Source organism: Stegodyphus dumicola, chromosome 12 (assembly GCF_044657685.1).
Source record: "Stegodyphus dumicola isolate Sdum_Otavi_A_Nest chromosome 12, ASM4465768v1".
Taxonomy (NCBI): domain Eukaryota; kingdom Metazoa; phylum Arthropoda; class Arachnida; order Araneae; family Eresidae; genus Stegodyphus; species Stegodyphus dumicola.
The window spans coordinates 117236225-117252871 of record NC_140779.1 but is presented as its reverse complement, the minus strand read 5'-3'; the positions used below and the strand labels follow the sequence as shown (position 1 = coordinate 117252871).

The 16647-nt window shown below is 27.7% G+C and overlaps 1 protein-coding gene across 11 annotated transcripts in view; it reads right to left on the bottom strand.

Annotated features, from left to right (window-relative positions):
* Positions 1-16647, bottom strand: part of Piezo (piezo type mechanosensitive ion channel component) — a 260388-nt gene that overhangs the window by 141267 nt on the left and 102474 nt on the right. For 4 of the 11 annotated variants that reach the window (XM_085806866.1, XM_085806871.1, XM_085806875.1 and 1 more), the window contains exons 7-11: positions 15395-15511; positions 11974-12021; positions 9698-9742; positions 1943-2212; positions 883-1143 (exon numbers count right to left, since the gene is read on the bottom strand). In XM_085806866.1, the coding sequence (XP_085662992.1) occupies positions 883-1143; positions 1943-2212; positions 9698-9742; positions 11974-12021; positions 15395-15511 (741 nt within the window). The remainder of the gene's footprint in view (positions 1-882; positions 1144-1942; positions 2213-9697; positions 9743-11973; positions 12022-15394; positions 15512-16647) is intronic. The other 7 variants (XM_085806867.1, XM_085806868.1, XM_085806872.1 and 4 more) reach the window with 7 other exon arrangements.

Here is a 16647-nt window from a genome sequence, read left to right as displayed (position 1 = left end):
TTTCTAATTATCTATTTCCTGCACACTTTGAAAATTTCCCAGCATTAGTAATACTTACATTTTCCTGATAAATTTCTAACCATTAAAACAATCTAAACAGAAACCAATTACAAGCAACAGTAGCTGAGTGATTACTAACAACAGTATTAGAATATGTAAAATAAATAAATACTATAAAAGCATGAAAATAGAGTATGAAATGCACCACCAAAAAACAGAAATGATGACTTTTATCTCTTTATAGTCAGTGAAAGAGATATATAATTTTTTATAATAAGAGACCAAGATTAATGTTAACCTTAACCAAGATTGCCAATGTAACTGCCATTGTATTCACAGTTTGATATGAAAGCCATGTTTTCTTCTGTCCTCCAAACTGAAACAGCAGGATGACCTATCAAATAATGATATCCCCTAGAACTTTATTCCTAAATTCTTTCAAAAGGCCAATCCAGAATATTATTTCTTTTTCCATTTGTGAAGAAAATGCACTCTTTTAAAAGTGAATCTAGTAGCAAACAAAGTCTATTATTGTTAACAGGTGGACATGTCTCAAAGGAGAAGAGAACTAGATATAAGAAACACTGGCTTTATGTACCAAAATGTCATCCAAGCATAAATTAGACCGAAATAATTAAGAAAAATTTTTCTCAATAGAACAAAATACTGGTAACCTGGTATTACCCCACCCTCATAAAAAATTAATTATTAATAAAGAAATATTTCATTTTTATACAATTACAGTAATTCAATTTATTTATTTAATTCACTTCCCTATCATAACTTAATCTACACTTTAAAACAAAGTTTAACAAGCATAAGAACCCTATTATTAACACAATCAAAAAATGAAAAAATATTATTAAAAACAAAAAAACTAACCTTGATTGCAAGAGGTTGATAAGTCAAGTCTCCATACTTTACTAAGCCAATTTGTGCTACATTTTTGCTGAAAGTGGGCAGTTCATCATCATTCAAATTGAGCCCAAAAATATATTGTAAAAGTAAAAGTGCTTCGGCATATACTACTAGAGCAGGAGATGATCGCAAGCAAGCATATCGAGAATTGGGACACATCCAAAGAATGCATGACCAGAGAAGAAGAACAAATGTTAACCAGCTGTGATATGTTATGCTCCAAGTCTAAAATGTAAAACATATTTATGTTACAGATGTTCCAACATGAACTGTTAAGAACATTAACAAAAAATTATTTCAAACACTTGTAAACAAATTTACTAGCTATATAATACATAATTTTCACACTTAATATTAATGATAATAATAGCTTAAGATTATATTTGAAAAAATAACAATAATTTATTATTTCAAGATATTAAGAGTAGCAACCTTGAGAAAATATTCTTATTCATTTACAGCTTTTGTATGCATGTGTGCAATAAACCAAGCAGCACACACTAAGTGGACTATTAATAAAATTGCTAATCTCTCACTCTTCCCCCCTTTTTTATACATGTTGATGCTTATTAATAATTATATTTAATTTATAAGTTAAATTTTAAGTTATTTGTTTTGTATTGAATGTTTGATTATAATGTTGAAATGTTAATGTATACTGTTGAATAATTAAAATAAAATTTTGTACTACATATTTTTTTATATACAAGCATACCCATTGGTGAGTTATGCCGACCCGAGGAATAATCAAGCATGACCCACCGGTGGATCATGCCGTGAAACAGACAAGTATGCATCACCGGTATTGGTGGTTCACTGCGCAAGAATTGAACCGTATAATTTGGGGCTACGTCGCCCCATGAAATGAATCGCTAATTCAAGTGCCACCACACGAAAAGAACAATGAATATCCGCGCCACAGCCAATGTGTTAAGTTAATGCAATACTTTCAATTTCAAAAAGACATAGTATATAAATAAAGAAAAGAATAAAATTGAGCATTAATTAATAAAAAAAATATTACCATCATGACAATTAATGTAGCCACATAGCTTCCCCTTGCTATCAGTTTCAGAGCTGATAAAATAGGAGCAAACACCTTCTTTAACTTAGAACCAAACCCTTTAGTAATGATCTTTTCTTCATCAGTGTGCTCGGCTAATCCTTCTGGCATATCACTCTCACTAGTCCAAATAATACTCCCATTTGGATCCACTGCTAATGTTTCTTTAGCTGCTGCATCACTGCAATCAATTGTGCGATAGGAGCGTCCTGTGTGATCTTCATCCAAAAGCTAAAATGTTAATAATTTATTGAAAAACTGCAATGGTACTTGTTTCATAATTAATTCCTTCAAAAATGTGACCACATATATGTACTATATATAAATGAGAGAGAAAAAATGACAGTGTAACTTTTCGTAGCTATTATGAATTTTTATTCATTCCTTTTTACGACAAAATTATAGTTTAAAAAATCTGTAATACTGTTTCCATACATGCATTTAAAATACACTAGAAAAAAATTTTAGCAAGATTAGCATAAATTTGCCAAAAGTTCATTTTTTATAGTTGCTGCTTTACTTTTTCCTGCCTGTATAGTATACTTTTTGTTAACCATTCAGAACATGCCTAGAAACCAGACTCAAATATAGTATAAATGTGCATTACACAATATTTTTTCAGGTAATTTAAAAAACACAAATACTTTTAAGAGTAAATCACAACTCAGAAGTACATCAAAGATTTTCAAATTAGAACAATACAAGTCGGAATATGAAAAAAGGAGATACTGAAATATCACGCTATCTAATACACAGCATATAGATTCCTTTCTGAGGGGGTAGGGCTGGTTTATATCTTTGATTCCAGTCTTAAATAATTACAGCTAACTCTGTCTTTAATATGAGCAAAAATTCAAATTTTATTTAGTTTTTATGCCAATCAAATCAGATTTAATGCATTTCAGTGTAAAGCAAAGTTATTCTAAAAAAGCACCCTGTTTAAATACAGAAAGACAGTGAAATGAAGCCTTGAAGCAGAAGTAAACCCACTGAGGAAAAAAATAAAGAAATTTACAATATAAACTGGGTACAAATAGATGAATATGGAGGATTTGAGCAGAACCATTGATTAAAACTAACAGAATTTGATAAATGCAAAAAGATTTAACTAAATAAAAGCACTGAAATTTCCCATAAAGAATATGAATTTGATATACGAAAAAAGGGTGATAAATCTTCTATAACTAAAAAATGCTGTGGCCTAATATTTTTTAATTAATTTTTCATATGCTAAAATTATCGAAGAAAACTTCAATAAGAAAGGGCAAACGTAATTTTTAAAAATATCTATCTACATGCACCAAAATTTATAACTTCAATTAATGCTTCAACTATGATTTTATTTTTTATTCAGAATTTACAATTTTTGTTACCAATCTAACTATAATTACACTCCTCTTTTCAAGAATTATGTTTTGTTTTTTTTCCTTCGCATGTTTCAAGTGTCCACTATACAATCTCACTACATTAGGTTAATTTATAAATTATTGCAAAATGCTCAATAATTATTTACTAAGAGAAAAGAATGCATTAGTGGAGGATATTCTAAAGAATATCAGTTCAAATTTACTTTATTCTCGGGATAAAACTATGAAAATCCATCCAACCAGAGAGAAAGAAACCATTGAAACAATGATTTATGAAAAAAATTACGAATTAGGATATAAATTATTGATGTTTTACTGTTTCAGATAATTAGTTGCTCATAGGCCATTCAACAAGCTTGAAGTGAAGTTCACTTCCAATTAACCCTGTTTTTCTTTATAGCATAGAACTGAAAAAGTAATGTTAGCAAAACATCTTGTATATATTCATAAATGCTTAATTACTTAATAAATGAAAAATATAAAAAGGGACAAGTTTACATAACTGATGAATATCTAGTAACACAAACTTATATCCCACGAATTACCATGAACTATTTCCTTTATAATGAGAGGCATTTAACCTTCTAAATTTTGAAAATACGAAGAAAAATTTTAAATGTTACCCATCTGATATACCTATGAAAACGGTTGAAGTTCCTAACACCTTTGCTCCTGAAAGAAGCTAATGCTTTTTTTAAAAATTAAATGATATTCAGCTTCCTTTCGTTGAAATTAACACAAAAAAAAAAATTCACATATTGCCAAATATTCAAGTTGTCATGCATCTCTTGCAATTGTCAAAATTTCTTTCTTTTACATACATCGTGAACAAGAATTTTATAAATTTTACAACAGCTTTTTTTTTTTTTTTTTTTTTTTTTTTCCTTAAATGGGACTTTAAGAATGATGTATCACTGCAAAAAAAATGACAAACATTTACTGTAAAATCTTATTCTCCAGTTTACCCTGCAACATTTCCAAAACATATTGCTATAGTCTAATGTACTTTTATTCAAAATTTAAATTCCCTTATGTTTAACACTAATTCTATAAAATATGCTAATTCAAAATATGACTATTTACATTTTCATTGACATGTGTCCAGCAAATAAATTAAATAAAAAATAGAATTATAAATAAAATTTGCTTATATATCATTTTGTGATTTGTGAAATTACATTTAATTTATTTTATTATTTAAGAAACATACACACAAAAAAAAGTTTCTCTCATTATTCTGTAAAACATGAATTTTATCCATATCATTAATCGATTAATTTTTTATTGGTTAAACTGAATTTGAATTTTTAGATTAAAAACAAATATTAAAATAATTTGTTTTGCTGTTCAATAGCAATTAGACCATCAGCCATCTCAAATCAAAATGCACATACAAAAATGTTAAACTCTTATTTCATTTCCCTACAGATGAAAGCATCTTTTTTACAACTTTCTTAACAAAAACAATATTTTCAATAATATGATACTAAGAATTAATTTTCTTTTTTGCATAATTATTCTTAAATATTTACATTTATCACTCTCAAAAGAAATATTAAAATATTATTTAAAGCTTCCTCCATTTAATAAAAAAGCATAAAAATATATAAATAAATTACATTAAAAGTTCGCTTTAGCCTCATGTGAAATGCTAATGTATTTCTATAAAATTCATCAAACAAGGAACATTCTTTTCTTTTAGTAATTAACTTTACTGCTGCTCAGTTACTCAGCTTAGAGACTCTGAAAAATACTAAAGTACCGAAGTACATAACAGCACTTGGATATAACAGAAGTTTATTCATGGATTTTTAAAAAGAATAATGAGAAGATTATATTATTTCTTTTCCCCTCAAATAAATAAGGAGGAAACGATTTTTCTTTAAAAAAGTTCTTCAAAAAACTATGTCTCCTAACAGCAACAACTTTCGGATTCTTTGCCATAAGGCAGTACCTGGAAGGGCCCCGAGGGTCCATATTTGGAAAATTTATTGTTCTTATTGTAAGAGTTGATATAGTTAAGGTGCACTAGAATACTAGCAATATTAGGAAACCTATATTCAAGAAGTGTTTGCATGATCAATTAACTATGATATTAACCTTATGATATATTATTTATTAATATATATATATAGTAAATGTTAAATGTGTGGTTTTATAAACAAACTACAGTTAAGATATCATAAATCAATATAAAGATTCTTAAAAACAAATTCCAGAACAAATATGCATATATATAAAGACATTTTAATTACAGATAGCATTAAAATGCATTCATTTGCTTCATATACAAAGCAAACAATGAAAATTTGCTGATCAAACTACTAATTAAAATGTTAAATTAATTAAGCATTACTACAGGGAATGAATGATCATGCATTATAAACCAAAGGACTGTCACTGAATATGCTTTTAAATAGCAAAATTAACTTTAATTATATAAATTAAGAAAATAAATTAAATTAAATTAAAAACTCTCAACAACAAGAACAAAACTGCAAATTTCATTTATTTTTTGCAGTATTTCTCGTATAGTATTAGTTGGAAGTAAATATATCAGCATATTACAGAAACCCAATGTGCACTCAGGAATATAATTGAATTCTTTATAAATATTTTCCAAAGTTTACAATGCACAATCAAATTTTATTATCGGTGTTTAGACGTCTCCTTAGGAAGAATGGTATTTTCCACATTGGAAACCTATATTACTATCAAAAATTGTGAGTTTTTTAGTGATATTTTGTATTTTTTATAATTATCTTGAGCCGAATTTGTTATTGAACTTTTTCAATAATTCATATACAAACCTAAACAGCAAGTATCCTTGGATGAAGGCATTATACTTTGGAGAGAATGGTTATTTTTCAGAGTTTATAATGTGGGAAAACTCATAAAATATGGCTTGCTAGTGAGAATTTTATATGAGAGCGATACAGGATACGTCTGTAATTTTACAATTTATTCTGGTCAGGGGTCACAGCTGAGAGAGACAATACAGACAGTTATATCTCCATACACAGATGTCTGGCACCATCTGTATATGGATAATTATTATAACTCAAGCCCTTTTGCCAAAAAAAATACGGTATTTGGAACCATCAGAAAAAATTAGAGGTTTACCGGAATGTCTAAAACAGACAAATCTCAAAAAAGGACAGAAAATCTTTCACCATAAAGGGGATATTTCAAATCTGACAATCAAAGAAAGAAGTGGGCCTTATTTTGTCTGTACATTCCGTGGAAATGAAAGAGACACAATATTGACAGAACAACACACCAAAAAATAACTAAATCAAATGCATTGATTGATTATAACAACTTTATGAAAGGTTTCAACCGTGCAGATCAGAATTTGTCTTACTATGCAATACTACAAAAGATGACAAAACTAGTAACAATGTACATGATAAATTACGCATTGTTCAATTTCTTCGTTGTTTATAATCAACAAAAAGCAACAAAGTAAAATATAAGAAATTTTTATATAAAGTAGTTTGCAATGGGTTACTGATTCTGTAGGAACCAAAGATAACAATCAAGAGCCAGGACCCTCTACTTTCAGAAAAAGGGCACCTAAACAAGATCCACTAAGAAAATTGTCAATAGATATGAAAAAACAAATTCTAGAAAAAATTGTTGGAACCGGAAAGAAAAAATTTGCTCAAAGACACTTGACTGTGTGCATCTCAAAAAGTGTGAAGTGAAACTTGTTTTACGTGTAAATTTTGCGGCGTACCTCTTCGTAAATGTTTTAAGTGCTATCACACTATAAAACATCATTAGTGTTCATTATTTACTTCATTAAGTTATTTGTTTATTGAAAAATTTTGGTAATAAATAATATTGACGAAAATTATATAAATTTTTCCATTTTTTGTACTTTCAACTGTATATTCTATATTCATTTATACAAAAAGTGCCTATCTTTCATAATAACGATCTTTCATAATAACATAATAATGATACATTCTAAGTTGAGAAAATCAGTTTCATAAAAAAATATAAAGTAATTTTCAATTTATAGTGATTTTACGTAACAACAAAATTCGCGAGGATTTTTCAAAAAACCAAAAGCTCCTGCCTTAACGCACTGACACGAAGCGCCAAAAAACAATGTGTTAATTTTTTTTTGCCACCTACAACTCCCTGTCAGAATGAGTTTTCAGCATCACATTTTACATAAATGAGGCAGGACCAGCCTTTAATAGGAAGTTCAGTCACCTCAGTAGAAGAGCTCAGAAGTTCTCAGTAAAGCATGTTCTGCCTTTGGGCCACATCATTGCTTTAAACCTACCTTACTATGTTCGACCATAGTCTTAAATGCCTGTTGTTAGTATCTGACTGTGAGGTTTAATTAAGGGCTAACTTGGTTAGTTATTTCTGCACAACTTTGGCTTAGTTAGTTAGAATTAAGTTAGTTTCTTATTTTTTGTCTTAAGTTACAGCCCAAATGGAGGCTTTCCTGTAAACCTGAGAGGGGCCAACTGTATTATTTTTTTAGCGGAATAAAACGGGATTTCAACCCTTCTTTGGGCTTTGTTTTCATTAGTTGTAAGAAGAACAGTGAATAATCACTACACTCTTCTCCGAGATTCTAGTTGCCAAGGGAACATAATTTAACTCGAACTTTATAAGGTTTAACCTTCTGTAGATATGGCTGTCTTAGAGGTTCAATATCTATATTTATTTCTTTTCTAAAATAATATAAAATTTCAAAGTGGCTTCACCACACTTTCAAAAGTAGGTTTCCATAGTAAATGATCAATATTAGGAGTTTTACTTTATTACATAAAAGTTATGACAGAGCTTTTTCAAGAAAATGTATCCAAAGTTCATTTTTTAACAAATTTTTCTCAAAATAACAATTTTATAGACTGTAATTTTAACATGAAGTCAAAGCTATTTTAAACATTTAATCCTGAAAAGGATCTTTTACTTTGAATGAAAAAGAACTTTAAAAAAACTGATAAAAGAATGGTAACATTTGACAATGTACAAAAAACAAAGCACAAATTAATACGTGAATTGACATTCATTTGGTCACTGAGCATTTATAGTGAATGAAAGCCACACTAAAATAGTTTTAAATGCTAGTGCATAGCTAATTTTTTATCATGTCATAATTATAATTAAAACCTAATATAATTTAAAACAGTCAAAATACAGAATAGCATCCTGTAGGATCTGATTCTGATAGCATAATACTTGCAACATAAATTAGTGTATAAAGTGAATATAAATGTCAAAGAGATAAGTTTTTTTTTAAACAAAACTTTGTAATTTAACTACATTATAATACCTTTAGAGAATGAATTCATGTAAATTTTATTTTACATTTAACTCAGCTGCAACTACTTGTTCCTTCAGTATCACTTACACATTATGACAACAATTAATAAAAGAAACATATATAATAATATTGATAATTGTTAACTTTCAGAATAAATACTACATTTTTCAGAAATGTGCATTTAGAGGCGAGTTGAATGTAAAGCAATATAAAAATGATCTTATTAATAAGATATCCTCATCCTTTCATAAATGATGACACATTTAGAAAAATAAATACATAAATCAGAAATGATGGAGATGATTATTTCCAAGCAGTTGTGAAAATTTTAAAAATAAATTACAAATAGAAATTTAAAAAATAATAATATGCTAATGCATTAAGATAAAATTATGATAAACTTTAAAAAATGTATTAAAATTTGTAGAGCAAATATCCACACATTAGAATTTATTTGTAGAAGTTAATTATATAACACCAAGACTTTTCTGATTTTATCAGATTTTACTTGATTACTATATGCGAAATTTAAAACCATTTTTTATTAAAACTAATAACTTCAACCTCAAATTTTCTAAAGAAGCTTAAAGAAAACTGCATAAAAAATGTGTATTTGATTAAGCATTAAAATATAAGCTGTTAGATAAGAGATTAGAATTAATACCTTACCAGTTGCTGCAAGACACACTCCAGTAAGCAGCACGAAAAACAAAAGAGATGTTATTCAATTGTAATTTATTAAATCCTCAAACATTTAAGTTAATGAATAATATTTTCAATGGCCTCATTCTACATTTTAATTTTATTATAGAAGTATAAGAAATATTCATTAAAATGAATTTTGTAAATTTAATTTAATAAAAAGAAATGAACAAAAACTGATCTATCAATTAGAAGAAACTTTTCAGATTTAAGTATGACTGACCCAAATTTTGAATCTAAAAAATAAGATTTGGATTTAAAAAAAAAAAAAAAAATTCTTGGCATAAGTTACTTATAAGTGTTAAGAAAAAAGAAAAAAATTACAAATCTATAAAAATCTACCATAGTACATACTGGAGTAGTTTCAAATGACTTGTAATAGAGGTCATATTCATCTGCCTGCATAACATCGTAAAATGAAGCTGTTATTAAAAAGCAAACTAGAATAAAGCATCATTTGTTAGTAAATACTGTGAATGCACACTCATGCAGCATGCAGAGAAGATCTAAACTAAAAAGGATATGATAGCAAAACATATTAGAACATATATTCATGCTATAACCATATTTAAACAAATGTAAAGGCAAAATAAAAAGAATTCTATTCAAGAAGAAATGCTCAAAGATGGAAAATATCAGCAACTGGTTACCATAAAAGATGATAGAATAAATTTTAACAGGCATTTCATTTTAGAGTTTTCAAGTCGCAGAAAAATCAAATTGTTGATGCAAAGACAATGTACATGACGGGATAGATCCATAAATAAAAAAATGAATGAAGTTGTCAATGTGTATTACATACAAAGATTAACATCTAAACATAAACTTAAACAGGAAGGTCTTGTCAGCTCCAGCAGATTATAATCAGAGTTTATTTCCTCCTGTATTATTATATAATACCTATTAAAAGTACTTATAATATCTATTTGAATTCAACACAGAATATTTCTTAAAATATGTCTACAGAGAAGAAATATGCTAGCTTACATGACAAAAGACAAAAAAAATAATAAAGACAAATGGTAGGAAGTACAATTCCCAATAACAATAACCTAGAATGCTATGAAAAAGGAATTACAAAAATAAGTGCCTTAATTTACAGTAAGAATTACAGCAGTGGTACTATGGGTTACATATTGTAGCACCTGCACACCCAGGTAAAACATCAAACAGTGTATGTAAAGTGATATTTGAATAGCATATATAAAATAAGTAGTGATCACATTGGAACTGCTAAAGGGAGGCAATATTGAGCATTTCCAGGCTGCTGTTGCCAAAGGGAAGCAGTATTAAGCACTTTCAGGCTACTGTTGCCTTTATTTAACAAGTTTTTTGTAATTTGTGAATGATTTGCTGTGTTATTTCTCAGCCTCTCCACATATAAACAATACTAATGAGTCAAAAGATAGAACAGCACACAAGTGTATTAAGTTCAATGGTTAGATTATGATAACATACTGATTTTCAAGTCTTTTATAAGCAATAAAATCTTTACTAAAAACTTGCAGGCTCGAAAAGTATCTACTGCTCTCTTGGAACAAGTATTTATTGCTAAACAAAGGGTAAAGCCATTAAGCATCAAAGTCTAAAATGGACTGTTATATAATTAGAGATATTCTTAAATTTTAATGAGCTCTGGTGAAAATAAAGCCTTGTAAACCTTCAAAATTGCTGATGTTCTGTATGTAAGCTCTTTCAAGATTTGATATGACTTGCAGCCAGTTTTCAGTGTGCTGCCAATCATGATATAGTGGCAGACCTTACATTTAACAAGTAGAACAGATTACTTATTTTGCCACTAATAAACTCCCTCCAGCATGAGTGTCACTACTTTATTTTTGTACATTTTCTGTAGAAGGTAATTATTAGATTCATTCATATGTATAAAGGATTTTTTAGAAATAATTTCAGTTTTAATGGAACTACCTTCTGCACTTCCATAAGAATTTAACATAATGTAATACTTCAAAACTAGTAATGTTAGCTTATCCTACCACTGAGCTGTTCATTTGATTTGGATAATGCAAGAATTTTCTCAAAATACAATGTTATTTTATAAAACTACATTTTACTACTTAAAGAAATCACTATAACCACTTTCAGCTGCTAGCAAAATTTAGTTTAAATATATTTGTTATAAATTATCTCAAGCTTCTTTCTATTTGTCTTATTCTTAATAATTCAGAAAATGATATGCAACTATAAAATAATATGATGGGAAAATTGTTTATAAAACAAATATTTTACACTACTTTAATTACTATAGTTTTAATTATTTAACTTGAAATTTACTATAGATATATTCATAAAGTATAACTAATGACTAATATGCAGTTATATTTATCACATATAACTAATGACTTTTTAAATCTATTAATGTTTCAAATTTTCCTGTTTACTGTATTTGCAACAACAATTTTATGAAAAAAAGCTTCACAGAAAATAAAGCTTAGATAATTTTAAAGAGAAAATCCAAAAGGAAAGAGACCCAGATCATGCAAAAAACCACAACATGTAGCTCGAGATCTAAACACCAAGCAGTAACACCAAAGACCTGACAGAGCAATACATTTTTAAGATACATCTCCCACAAAAAGAACACATCTGAAAAAAATTTACATTTTTCTTACTTTTCTTACAGAAGAAGTTCTACCTACTCTTGCTCTTTCTTCTTGCTGCTATGCCGGAGATAGAAGATGCCATGAGAAGAAACAAGATGGAGAATGTGCAACCAGGTAAGCAGTTTAAGGTGCAAAATAGGAAGTTATGCATGCAGGAACAAAGAAATTGATACAAAAAAAAAAAAAAGTTAAACATTTGCAAAGTGCAATGGTTCACTGATATTTAAGTAGTTAACATTATTAAATAAATATTTAAGCAACATAAATATTCTAAATAATACTCACAGGCTAAATACAGCAATATAAATCAGCATAATATTAAGCATTTTAGGAAAAAGACCTAACACATTAAGAAAAGACCTACACATCCTTCTACTAAATTAAATTATTAACAATGAAGCTAATTATAAAATTTGAAATGAAACTCCGCCAAATCAGTTACTTTTAAGTACTAAAAACACTAACAGGACAGTTCAGGGAGAAAAATATTTTAACTAGTCTATCTAAATTTAAAATAATAAAATACAAATTTAAAAGGCAAACTGCATATTTGAAAATCATGAATCACTTTTTAGAATATTTCAAATGTCTATATATAATTTATTAAAGTCTAGTTATCGAAATTTCAAAAATACAGCATACAAATTTTAAACTGCACAAACTAAATTAATCTGCACTAACATGTATCAGAAACATGCATGTTGAACTGGTGTTTGGCAGAGTATAATCACTTTTGGCTTTTGTGTCAGTAATTATACCAACCAACCATACATGCTGAATTTATTTAAAATTGCATGTTATGCAACATTAAAAACAGTACAATACATGCATACAACAACAGTCAGAAACAGACAAATGAAATATCTTACAGGCACAATTAAAATGAAAATCTAATAAATCAAAACATTTTAAATTTGCAAGCAAAGAGGGAAATTATTTTATTTTTAAATGAAAGGAAAGTAAAACTGATACAAAACTGCAGAATTCATATTTGTGTTACTGAATAGATTACTCACATTTTCTTATGAATCAAAAACAATTTTGTGCAAGAACTTTTATTTCAAACAGATATATTTTCCCTCAGCTACTTTTATATATATATATATATATATAAATGGCAATACAAAATCACAAACCTGTAGGCTATTAAAGAAAGTTTTTTTTAAGTTCTCTGAGAAAACAATGAGTGATTTTAAAACTATCTTTAAGGAAAATATAATAAATGATTGACTATTCAGAATAATTTTAACATGCATTAAAAGGAGATTAGAACAATGCTAGAGAATTTAATAAAATTTAACACAATTATACACCTTTGAAGAAATGAAAATTTCCAAGTAAGCCTCAGATACTCTTTAGATAAAAAAATTAGTGCAAAATGCACATTAGTTCAAAAAAGCTTTCAAAAAGTTCATTAGTTCCTAGTTCAGCATTTATAATCTAAATTTGAAATTATTTTAAGGAAAATTAAAATTAGTTTACTTTCTGTTTCAAGCATAAAGAAATCTGTACTTCCTGATAAGTCTGCATGTTCCTATTTGTTTTTTCTTTTCACTACTTCTATCTCTACATATAATAAATGAAAGAGTCTGGCTGTGTGTGTGTCAGTGTGTCTTTCGTTCGTGCTGCGCGTAAGCTAATATACCCACAGCTACGAAATTTGGTACACAGGTGCATCTAGACAAGAGCCAGTGCACCTCAAAGCGATTTTTTCGAAATTCGAATTCGAATTTTTTTATTTTATGTTTTTTGACAAAATCGCGTCATTTTGAAACATAATGGGCTATAGGAAAGCGAGATTTTACATTACACACTCCATTTTCACATCGTCATGAAACATAGGCACTTAGCTATTTTACGAACTTAAAATAAATTTTGTGTTTCAGTAAATCGATTAAATACGAATTTATTTAACAAAGTGAGCTTAACACCTTTTCAACGGATTTTTTCTAAAAAAGTTTATTTTTAAAAATGTACAGTTTATTTTTCTTTGATTTTTGGACACGTTAAACTTTCATCCTTGCGACTGCTTTTACAAAAAGGATTTTGAAAAAATGATAATATTTTGTATTTTTTAAAAAAATTTTAAATGAAGCTTCCGAGTACACTTCTCACATCTTTAAAAATGTGATTTTGGCAACAATTTTCCTTTGTTATTGTTGTCATAGATTTTTGATGAAATCGCTTCATTTTGAATAGTTTCATTCTTTTAAAATATGGGTTTGGCAACAATTTTTCATCATATTTCTTATGTAACTGTTTTTAAGAGATTGGCATATTTCATTGTCAATTTTTTATATATGTAATACACTTTTTTTTTTTAATAAAGTTGTTTTGCAGAGTAAAATTCTGAACAGAATTTTTTGAGTTTCTTTCATGATATTTTTTGCTTATTTCACTATTTGTAAGATATTGAAAAGTTTTGCATGATTTTTTTTTCTTCAACGGAAAGTTGGTTAAGTTTTTATTAGGATAATTAATATTTGTATTAAGGGATATAGCTTATTCCATTGCACTTTTTTTATCTTGAAAATATAAGATAAAATATCATTAATTATATTTTGCTTTTTAGAATTTTTTGTTTTTTGTATTCTTTTATGTTATTTATTGCTCATTTCACTGTCTTTAAGCTATTGAAAAGTTTCGAGTGATTTTTTTTAGGAAACAAAGTTCTTATCCTCCTTTATACCATTTGAGTTCTTATGATTTTGCAAAGGGAAGTTGGTTAATTTATTTATTAGGATAATTAATATTTGTATTAAAGGATATTGCTTATTTCATTGTAATTTTGTTATAAGTAATAATTTTTTTTATGAAGTTGTTCTGCAGAGTAAAATTCTAAGCAGTTTTTAAATTTAACGTTTGGTGTTCCCGTCAGCCATTTTTCCGGTACATTTAAAAGCCAGACAAAGGCTGGCAGCAAAGCTGCTAGTTTCGAATAAAATAGATTAAACTTCAAAGCTATGTAAAATTTTATTTAGTTCATTTTTAAAATATTAATTCTTTGATTTCAGACCAAAAAATAATTAATTTTTTAAAACATACATAATTCCTATTCATATAAATAATGTATCAACATTTATCATCAAAGTGTTAAAATAAGTTCCCAAAATAAATTAAAAGACATATCATTTTAAAATGCTCAGAAGGACTTTCAAGCAAGCAGACACAAAGAAGATATATTAATGGAACTCAAATAAAACACTTACTAAAGCAAATTTCATAAGAAATTTAGAAATGCAGAAAATCTGCATTTGAAAAAATTAATCCAATAAATATGAATATTAATAGCAGTGCTCTGAATTATACAATGAATTCTGCATTTTTCATTAATTTTACAATGAATGGTTCAAGTCTTATTTTACATCATCATAAACTACAACTCAAACACTAACAAAGAATTATTTACACAATTACTATTACTACATACGCCTCTTGTCATTCTCCTAGATTGCTTTCTCCGCCGAACACTTCCCTGAGAATGCTGAGAACTTTGCTTTGAATCCACTCGTGACATGCAAGGTTCATATTTTGATTCGTCAACAGCCTAAAATAGTTTTTATAAACTGAACAGTCACTACACTGTAAAAATTCAATGCCATCAACAATTTCAAAACTCAAGACTGAATTAAGTAAGCAAATCAGAAATCATGTTATATATATTTTTTTTTTCAATATTAATTTCAAAACTGATATGCAAAAACAGAATTAGATAACTTTTGCAACCTTCTTTAACAGAAGAATATGCACTTACAAAAGAAAGTTTTTTTAATTTCTTTTCAGAAAGACCACTGATTCAATAAGAAACAGATAACTATGTTTAATAACAACAATGAATAAATTTGCATATGTGTATATTTATTCATTTGTATGTATGAAATGTATGTATAATGTTCATGTAATTACTATAAAAATATTTACAGCCTCATCTGAAATTAACTGCTGTTTCAATATTCTGAATTTTTATATAATTTTTTGCCAATTTGCGCAAATTTAAAAAAAAAAAAAAAAAAAAGTGTAATCATAATACATACTTTTTCAGAAATAAATCAAAGAAAAATCTACAAATGATATGCCATACATTTAAAAAAGTAAGAGTACATGATGTACATTCGTACTTTTGATTCATTTATCTTTTAATATAATTGGAGAATGCTCATGTGTGAAATAAGTATGGCATTTCTATACTAGCATTACTAAACTGTTATTTAACTAGCACTTCCTACATAAAATTTGAGATACTCATATTAGTTTGTGATTTTTTATATTATTATACATAACGAGCAAACTTACAATTTTCCCTGCATACAAGATCTAATTTCTTTTTGTGTAGTTCTAGATGGGTAGCTTCAGGAACTACCTGATAACGAAGCTGCACAACTATCAATTGAAAGCAAATTCAAATGCAAAACAAGTTGCATATTATTTTCGTCTTTCCCTAGGATCTGGGCGCTTTCAAATCGTTATTGATGAAAGCCATTAGTGATAATTTGGCTGTCATACTAATTAAGAAATAAAGTTTTCAAGTCTCTGGAGGAGAGCCTGTGACAAAGGTAGCTAATACAAAGAGATGGGTTGCTAGGACCCTCCTGTAATTCATTAGATGTCTATGTAAGGAGATCCAAAAATTGTTTTGTATTATTATCACATGTCAGATATTTTCCTATACATGTAAAGGAATTA